Source organism: Salvelinus fontinalis, unplaced genomic scaffold, assembly GCF_029448725.1.
Source record: "Salvelinus fontinalis isolate EN_2023a unplaced genomic scaffold, ASM2944872v1 scaffold_1031, whole genome shotgun sequence".
In the NCBI taxonomy this organism is placed as follows: Eukaryota; Metazoa; Chordata; class Actinopteri; order Salmoniformes; family Salmonidae; genus Salvelinus; species Salvelinus fontinalis.
This window is the reverse complement of record NW_026601240.1, coordinates 55,001-65,186: the sequence shown is the minus strand read 5'-3', so window position 1 is coordinate 65,186 and position 10,186 is coordinate 55,001. Positions and strand designations below refer to the sequence as shown.

Genomic DNA, 10,186 nt, shown 5'->3' with positions numbered 1-10,186 from the left:
AGTACCATTCTATATAGTACCATTCTCTACAGTACCATTCTCTACAGTACCATTCTATATAGTACCATTCTCTATAGTACCATTCTCTATAGTACTATTCTCTATAGTACCATTCTATATAGTACCATTCTATATAGTACCATTCTCTATAGTACCATTCTCTATAGTACCATTCTATATAGTACCATTCTCTATTGTACCATTCTATATAGTACCATTCTCTACAGTACCATTCTATATGGTACCATTCTCTATAGTACCATTCTCTATAGTACCATTCTATATAGTACCATTCTCTACAGTATCATTGTATATAGTACCATTCTCTACAGTACCATTCTCTACAGTACCATTCTCTACAGTACCATTCTCTATAGTACCATTCTCTATAGTACCATTCTCTATAGTACTATTCTCTACAGTACCATTCTATATAGTAACATTCTCTATAGCACCATTCTCTATAGTGCCATTCTGTATAGTACCATTCTCTTTAGTACCATTCTATATAGTACCATTCTCTACAGTACCATTCTCTACAGTACCATTCTATATAGTACCATTCTATATAGTACCATTCTCTATAGTACCATTCTCTATAGTACCATTCTCTACAGTACCATTCTCTATAGTACCATTCTATATAGTACCATTCTATATAGTACCATTCTCTATAGTACCATTCTCTATAGTACCATTCTCTATAGTACCATTCTCTACAGTACCATTCTATATAGTACCATTCTATATAGTACCATTCTCTATAGTACCATTCTCTACAGTACAATTCTATATAGTACCATTCTCTATAGTACCATTCTATATAGTACCGTTCTCTACAGTACCATTCTATATAGTACCATTCTCTATAGTACCATTCTCTATAGTACCATTCTCTACAGTACCATTCTCTACAGTACCATTCTATATAGTACCATTCTATATAGTACCATTCTATATAGTACCATTCTCTATTACACCATTCTCTCTAGTACCATTCTCTATAGTACCATTCTCTATAGTACCATTCTCTATCGTACCATTCTCTACAGTACCATTCTATATAGTACCATTCTATATAGTACCATTATCTATAGTACCATTCTCTACAGTACCATTCTATATGGTACCATTCTATATAGTACCGTTCTCTACAGTACCATTCTATATAGTACCATTCTCTATAATACCATTCTCTATAGTACCATTCTCTATAGTACCATTCTCTGTAGTACCATTCTCTACAGTACCATTCTATATAGTACCATTCTCTATTGTAACATTCTCTACAGTACCATTCTATATAGTACCATTCTCTATTACACCATTCTCTCTAGTACCCTTCTCTACAGTATCATTCTCTATAGTACTATTCTCTACAGTACCATTCTATATAGTACCATTCTATATAGTACCATTCTCTATTACACCATTCTCTCTAGTACCATTCTCTACAGTACCATTCTCTATAGTACCATTCTCTATAGTACCATTCTCTACAGTACCATTCTATATAGTACCATTCTCTATAGCACCATTCTCTATAGTACCATTCTCTATTACACCATTCTCTATAGTACCAGTCTCTATAGTACCATTCTCTATAGTACCATTCTCTATAGTACCATTCTCTATAGTACCATTCTATATAGTACCATTCTCTATAGTACCATTCTCTATAGTACCATTCTCTATAGTAATATTCTATATTGTACCATTCTCTATAGTACCATTCTCTATAGTAATATTCTATATTGTACCATTCTCTATAGTACAATTCTCTATAGTACCATTCTCTATAGTACCATTGTCTATAGTAATATTCTACATGGTTCCATTCTCTATTACACCATTCTCTATAGTAATATTCTATATTGTACCATTCTCTATAGTACCATTCTCTATAGCACCATTCTATATAGTACCATTCTCTATTACACCAATCTCTATAGTACTATTCTATATGGTACCATTCTCTGTAGTACAATTCTCTACAGTACCATTCTTTAAAATCATTCTCTATACCACCATTGTCTACAATACCATTCTTTACAGTACCATCATTTATAGTACCATTCTATATATTACCATTCTCTATAGTACCATTCTCTATAGTACCATGGGCAGCTCCTCTCACTACAGCCCTATAGTACCCTAGCAAAATACTGTACATATTCAGAACCATGGACAGGTCCTCTCACTACAGCCCTATAGTACTGAGCAGAATACTGTACCTATTCAGTACCATGGACAGCTCCTCTCACTACAGCCCTATAGTACTGAGCAAAATACTGTACCTATTCAGTACCATGGGCAGCTCCTCTCACTACAGCCCTATAGTACTGAGCAGAATACTGTACATATTCAGTACCATGGGCAGCTCCTCTCACTACAGCCCTATAGTACTGAGCAGAATACTGTACATATTCAGAACCAGCTCTTCTCAGTACAGCGGCAGTATAAGTGGTATGGCGTGCCCATATGCATTATGTCATTATTTGCAGTCTTTTCACAGTGAGTGTAGTACCTCGCAGTCATGTTGTGCTACACTGAAAGCTTCAGCTTTTTGGACAGCTCTGCTTCCGCACCATGCTGGCAAAACACATCGGCTCTCTCATCGGCTCTCTCATCGGCTCTCAGACTCAGAGGGAAGACTACTTACTGCTAACCCTTCGTTATACAGTGCATAAAGACTACCGCTGACCGTTTCACAATGCTTCTACCGTACAATACTGTTCATTACTCAACCCTAGTATAGGCCTACCATTGAACCTAAAATGGTTCTTTGGCTCTCCCCGTAGGACAACTCAATGAAGAACCTTTGTGGTTCCAGGTAGAACCCTTTTTGTTCCAGGTAGAACCCTATTGGTTCCAGGTAGACCCTATTGGTTCCAGGTAGAACCCTAATGGGTTCCAGGTAGAATCCTCTGCAAAAGAGTTCTACCTGGAACCAAAAAAGGGTTATCCTATGGGGACGGTCGAAGAACCCTTTTTGGAACCGTCTTTTTTTTATTCTCCGAGTAGCGAGTTCTACTACTGCCATTCCTTCCACCATGCACAACAAAGTAGACAGAGGTACAGTACTCAACTATCATTACAACATTAACAAAACATGTCATTCTCACCTGTTGTACACCGACATAGTCAACAGAGTCTGGTGTCATGCAGTCATCTAGTTCACAATATTTTTAATCACGCAACATGCAACCCTATGCTCGCGCTGAGCTTGCTGTCCGTTAACACAATACCATACAGTGCAATAACGTATGGAATGCAACTATATCATTACAACTCCATCATTGGCAAGGAATGTAGTTGTAACTTGTTAGATGTGGCAAAGCAAGCAGTGAAGAGAGCTGTACTACACTCAATGAAAGTCATTTATTTCACATGAAGTCTACTGTCCAATATTGTGCTGCCCCTCAGCTCATCCAGAAAACGGTACATCCCCTAAGTCTGCCCTGTAGAACAGAACTCAGCTGCAGTGCAGTCTAACTGTTCTGAGGCGTTGGCTCCTGTATCAATATTATGGTCTGCTCCGGGACACTATAAGTATATGGTCCTGTGCTGCTGCCTCTGATAATGACATCATAATTGCTTTTTTTTTGGTCATTGCATTAAATATTAACGGTAGGTCATCGTTCTCTCATCAACGTCTCTGTCCTTCCTCCGTCAAACCCTCCACCGGCAAAACCATCAGCCATCGCCATCAAACCCGGTTATGACACCGTCCGTCAGAAACTATGTCGGCATTTGTCATTTTAGAGCCGTTAAATTATACACGCTCTCATATTGAACCGATAATAACCGGGGTGATATGGCTTTTACTTAATAATCATGTCTCCGGGTATAGAATGTCCGTAGGCCTAATAGGTACAGATTTAGGATCAGATCAAATCTTAACCATTTTGAGAGGAATATGTAAAACTGGTCTGAGATCACAGATCTAGGATCAGATCGTATCATCACCATTATGAGTGGAATATGTAAAACTGGTCTGAGAGCAGCGTTTATGAGGAGACTTCAGCCTCAGTAAAGACACAGATCTAGGAATAGTTCCCTCCCACCAGGTTGCATCTTAACCAGTACGAGGGGAATATGTAAAACTGTTCTGAGAGCAGTGTTTATGGGGAGACGGAGAAATATCCTGTCTTATACAGAGTACCGCTAACAATCACTAGGGGGCGACCTTGGTCTCTAGAATGTTGGGAAGATTCCATCAGAAGGATTCTCTCTCTCTCTCTCTCTCTCTCTCTCTCTCCTCTCTCTCTCTCTCTCTCTCTCTCTCTCTCTCTCTCTCTCTCTCTCTCTCTCTCTCTCTCTCTCTCTCTCTCTCTCTCTCTCTCTCTCTCTCATATCCCACTACTGGAGTGCCAGTCTGATTTTGTCACAGAGAATCAGAGAAGACAAGTATGGTAATTCATCCAGCAGTATCTCTCGCGTTTTGTCTGTGAGACTTGTTATGTTACGAAATCATCTAAACACCATATTGCTTAATTCCAGTCTACAATGGTCATGTCTGTTTGTATTACGGTCCCGTAATTGCTGCGTGTCTATCTATTAAATACGGAATCGGAAGCTTATGTTAATGACCCTCAACGACGTGTTGTCTGTTTGTATACTCCAATAAGTGGGTCAGGAAGGACGCTTAGATTGCAGCCTTCATCTCTTTCTGTTGATCATTTTCTTGTTCCTTTCTTTTCAAATCACTGCATAGACTGATGCTCCGTGCCAAATGGCACCTTACACCCTACGTAATGCACTCCTTTTGACCAGGGCCCGTGGTAGTGCACTATATAGGGAATACGGTGTAATTTGGGACGCAAGCACATAGCCTATTAAACCATATGGCTTATGAATTAAATAAGTAGGTTAGGGTGATGAAATTAGTTTCATTGCTAAGGTCGGAGAGAGTGGGCTAATGATGAAACAGTGAAGATAGCGGTACTAACATGCTAAAGGCTATTAGTATGGCTTTGGCTATGCTACATTAAACGGAATATGAATGAATGGGGCATTATGGGATGCTCCATTCGACACCCTATTCTCTGGATAGTGCACTATTTTTGACCAGGGCCCTGTATGGCTCTGGTTAAATGTAATTCACTATATATAGGGATTATGGTGCGATTTGGGATACAATCTATATGCATGTATGGCCTTGGTATGTCCTTTATAAACGAATGATTGTTGTGCTTAAAGAAGGAAGATTGCAATTAAAACATGTTGATAATTTACTCCCGTTTTACAGCTCTACGTTAATTACATGTCTACTTCATCGTGTCTTTACGGCACCAACAGAACAGAATATTGAGCCATACTATCATAATTATTTAAGACGATAGTTGCACGCATGAAGGAATTTGGGAATGAATACAAACATGTTTATAACTGAATCCTTCCTCCCGTTTTAGTTTCGTTTTTATTATTCGTGAAGTGTATTTGAACAAAATTGAATATTGAAAGACATAATACATTAATCATGGTTATTGATAACTTGACAGGGGACGGGGATAATTAAAAAGTTTCGCCAATCTTTAAACCCGTTGGTTTTGACCGCCAGAGGGCACGTGCGTGACGGCGCGTTGGAATTGGCAACATCCCCAAGCTTTGGTTTTAGGTTACTACATAAATAACCAACGGTCACGTATCATAAGACAGAAGACAGCCTACTGACTGCATCAATACTCAATATCCTATGGTCACCTATCACAGCTAGACCGATAGAGAACGGGAAAGCATAGCTTGTGTTGACCATTCAACATAGCATGACGCCCTGGGCAGGAACGAGTCAGTGTGAGTCACGGACTGGTATAGGCTACATCATCATCATCGTCATCATCATCGATAGCCTATATGGATAGTGTGTGAGTGCTTGCCAATACCGAAGGATAATCAGTAGATATTTGCGTCACTGGAATAGAGCGCTGACCTGTGGTCACGGTCTGTTTAGGTCTATACCACACACACATACACACACACACACACCTCTACTGAGGCTTTCATTTTAAACAGCAGCTATTGAACTAATCCCTTTAAAACACTCATTCTGTCTTTCCCTACAGGGTTGGTGTTGCTTGCCTGGGCATAGTCTCTAGTCATTACCTTCGTGTTCATTCATCAAACTGAACGGAAGAAAACAATAACACAACACATTACGATGATGAATAGGCGATTCCTACAATATTCACTTTCAAAATTCGCTGGCTGCGCTTTTAACTTAGAACTGTCATGCACAGGTAGCCTATGCTTCTGAAACGATGGTTTGTGCCAAGACGTTACCCGTCGAGGGATTTGCAAATTCAAATTCCACCCGTCGCCCACTTGTTGACTATTTCATTCACGGGTTATGTGAAATATTTTATTTCTCTCCGGTGTTTCGGTTGACTGGGGCTTCATGCTCGTGTTTGCACGGGGCTGGGGCTGGGGCTCGAGCGCCACCGCCGCTTGATGGCTCGTGTTGTTAGTAAAGAGAAAGGTCCGGGCAGGTCCGTGGGACGGTGCGCGCTGGCTGGCATTCCCGTGCCCCAATCAGGAGTAACCTCGTCGGGTGTCTGCGGACACTATTGGCTGGTGAGAAAAGATGCTGTGCGCAAAACCAACCCCGCTCCCCTCACTCGCTTTACAGGAGTGGAGCAGAGAGGATCATCCGCTTTCCTTGCTGCTCAGCCGCACTGATTATAGAGCGAGAGAGAAAAAACGGGAGAGAAAGTACAATTTGTCGTTTATTTACGTGTTGGCTAACCGTGTTCAAGTTCAGGATTTTATTCGAATGGTGTTTTCTGGAGTTATGCATTCGTGAAGTAATGTTTTTATATTTTGTATTGCACTTAGTTGGGACTTGATACGTGTGAGGATTCCATCTGTGGCTGAGGATTGTATTATGGTCTACACGTCTTGCCTCCCTCTGCCTGCTGCGATGTTGGCGCTTCGGCCAAAATTCACAAACCTGGACTGAATATACACTTTTTTTTTGCTGAAAGAAGCGAGGATCAAATGGCCGTGATTCTCACGACTGAAACACAGGAATGCTTTTCGGTTGACACGACGACGCGCAGAGGGAAAGAAGGAATAGCTGATTGGGGTTTGGGTAGCAGCCGTAGTTTTATTTTCATTATTGCAGCTTTTGATTCTGCCTTATTCCTGCGAACCGAAGCTGGGATGGGAAATGCTTAGTTCAAGTAAGAAATCGGAGTAATAGCCCCGACATATATCCAAGTGCACTTGAGAGAGGAAGAGTGAGAGGAGTGGAAATGATTTTGTTATTACCGCTCCTTCTCTCGGTCTTGCTGGATGGAGCGGTGTGCCAGCTGCGCTTCTCTGTACCAGAGGAGCAAGAACACGGGACCGTCATTGGGAATATCGCGGAGGATTTGGGGTTGGACATCACCAAACTTTCCGCCCGCCGCTTCCAGACTGTTGCCAGCTCGCGGAACCCTTACTTGGACGTGAACCTGGAGAACGGGAATCTTTATGTTAAGGAGAAAATAGACCGGGAGGAGATATGCAGGCAGACAGTACCGTGCAACCTGCACCTCGAGGTGTTTCTGGAGAACCCGCTCGAGCTTTTCCGCGTGGAGATCGAGGTGATGGATATCAACGACAATCCCCCCACTTTCCCCGAGACAGACATCACTGTAGAAATAACGGAAAGTGCCACCCCAGGTACCCGGTTCCCGGTGGAGAATGCTTTCGACCCAGACGTCGGGACTAACGCGCTCAGCACCTACGCCATAACGAACAATAACTACTTTTACCTGGATGTTCAGACACAGAGCGACGGGAACAAGTTTGCGGAGCTCGTGCTGGAAAAGCCGCTCGACCGGGAGCAGCAGGCGGTGCATCGGTACGTACTCACGGCAGTGGACGGAGGCGTGCCACAACGGACTGGCACCGCGCTCCTGGTCGTTAAAGTCTTGGATTCCAACGATAACGCACCCATCTTTGACCAGTCGGTGTACACGGTGAGCCTACGGGAGAATTCACCGGTGGGCACGCTGGTTATTCAGCTAAACGCCACTGATATAGATGAAGGGCAGAACGGAGAGATAGTGTATTCATTCAGTAACCACAACCCGGCGAGGGTAAAGGATCTTTTTAAAATCGATGCCAGGACGGGGAGAATAGAGGTGGCTGGGGAAGTGGACTATGAGGAGAGTAGTACTCACCAGATATATGTCCAGGCTAAAGACCTGGGAGCGAACGCAGTGCCCGCGCATTGCAAAGTCATGGTCAAACTGGTCGACGTTAACGACAACACACCGGAGATCAGTTTCAGCACGGTGACCGAGTCTGTGAGCGAACAGGACGCCCCGGGCACCGTCATAGCCCTCTTCAGCGTCACCGACCGGGACTCGGGCGACAACGGGCTGGTGAGCTGCGAGATTTTGGGTGACGTTCCTTTCAAACTCAAATCGTCATTTAAAAACTACTACACCATAGTAACGGATGGACTATTAGACAGAGAACACGCAGACTCATACACAATCACCGTTGTAGCCAAAGACCAGGGGCTCCCCTCTCTCGCCACGAGCAAATCCATCAAGGTACATGTTTCCGACGAGAACGATAATGCACCCCGCTTTACGCAGCCAGTTTACGACGTGTATGTGACGGAGAATAATGTGCCAGGTGCTTTTATTCACGCGGTGAGCGCCGCGGACCCTGACGTCGGTCCGAACGCCCTCATTACCTACTCCATATTGGAGTGTGCCATCCAGGGCATGTCCGTCGACACCTATGTGTCAATCAACCAGGACACTGGTTATCTTTATGCGCTGCGCTCATTCGACTATGAACAGTTGAAAGAGTTTAGCTTTATGGTACAAGCCAAAGACTCCGGGAGCCCAGAGCTCTCCTCCAACAGCACCGTTAATGTCATTATTGTAGACCAGAATGACAACGCGCCTTCGGTGATAGCCCCGATCGGTAAGAACGGCACCGCCAAAGAACACCTGCCGCGCTCCGCTGAGCCGGGCTACCTGGTCACGCGGGTTGTCGCCATGGACGCAGATGATGGCGAGAACGCACGGCTCTCCTACAGCATTCTGCGTGGCAATGAGATGGGCATGTTCCGCATGGACTGGCGGACGGGGGAGCTGCGTACAGCACGCCGTGTCTTCACCAAGCGCGACCCCCAGGGCTCCTACGACCTGCTGATTGAGGTGAGGGACCACGGACAGCCACCGCTCTCCTCCTCGGCTAGCGTGACTGTCATCCTGGTGGATAGTGTGATAGATGGACGGAGTGGAGACCGAGGAGGATCTTCATCCAAGTCCAAAGAGACCTCTCTGGATCTCACCCTCATCCTCATCATCGCCTTGGGTGCCGTCTCCTTCATCTTCCTCCTGGCTATGATCGTGCTGGCTGTGCGCTGCCAGAAAGACAAGAAGCTGGACCTGTACACGTGCCTCATGGCGGGGGAGTGTTGCCTGTGCTGCAGCCCGTGTTGCTCGCGCCAGGCGCACAGCAGGAAACAGAAGAAGCTCAGCAAGTCGGACATCATGCTGGTCCAGAGTACCAACGTCACCACCGGTGTGGGCGCTGTGGGCCAGGTGCCTGTGGAGGAGTCTGGTGTCAGCGGGGTCGGGATGGGCGGTGGGTTCGGTTCCCATCATCAGAACCAGAACTCCTACTGCTACCAGGTGTGTCTGACACCGGAGAGTGCTAAAACGGACCTGATGTTCCTCAAACCATGCAGCCCCTCGCGCAGCACCGACACAGACCACACCACCCCCTGCGGTGCCATAGTGGCCGGGTACAGCGACCAGCAACCGGACATCTTATCCAACGGGAGCATCCTCTCCAATGAGGTAAGGCTTGGTTTCCGTTAGCATTGATGTGTGTGTGTGTGTGTGTGTGTGTGTGTGTGTGTGTGTGTGTGTGTGTGTGTGTGTGTGTGTGTGTGTGTGTGTGTGTGTGTGTGTGTGTGTGTGTGTGTGTGTGTGTGTAATTGAAATCCACACTGTGTGTTATCCTATTAGGACAAAGAAAGACTGTTTGGGTATCTGGGTTTTCAACTTTTATCTTTAATACCTGGGTCATGTGAACATTTTTATCTTTAATACCTGGGTCATGTGAACATTTTTATCTTTAATACCTGGGTCATGTGAACATTTTTATCTTTAATACCTGGGTCATGTGAACATTTTTATCTTTAATACCTGGGTCATGTGAACATTTTTAT

At 44.3% G+C, this 10,186-nt stretch overlaps 1 protein-coding gene across 6 annotated transcripts in view; it reads left to right on the top strand.

Moving 5' to 3' along the window:
* The first annotated feature begins 6,396 nt into the window (after positions 1-6,396).
* The window catches only part of LOC129848420 (protocadherin-10-like), a 46,006-nt gene continuing 42,216 nt past the window's right edge, over positions 6,397-10,186 (top strand). For 2 of the 6 annotated variants that reach the window (XM_055915663.1, XM_055915660.1), the window contains exon 1: positions 6,400-9,812. In XM_055915663.1, coding sequence (XP_055771638.1) covers positions 7,254-9,812 — 2,559 coding nt within the window. In that variant the 5' untranslated portion in view covers positions 6,400-7,253. Of the gene's footprint in view, positions 9,813-10,186 lie in introns of all 6 variants that reach the window. The other 4 variants (XM_055915664.1, XM_055915662.1, XM_055915661.1 and 1 more) reach the window with 3 other exon arrangements.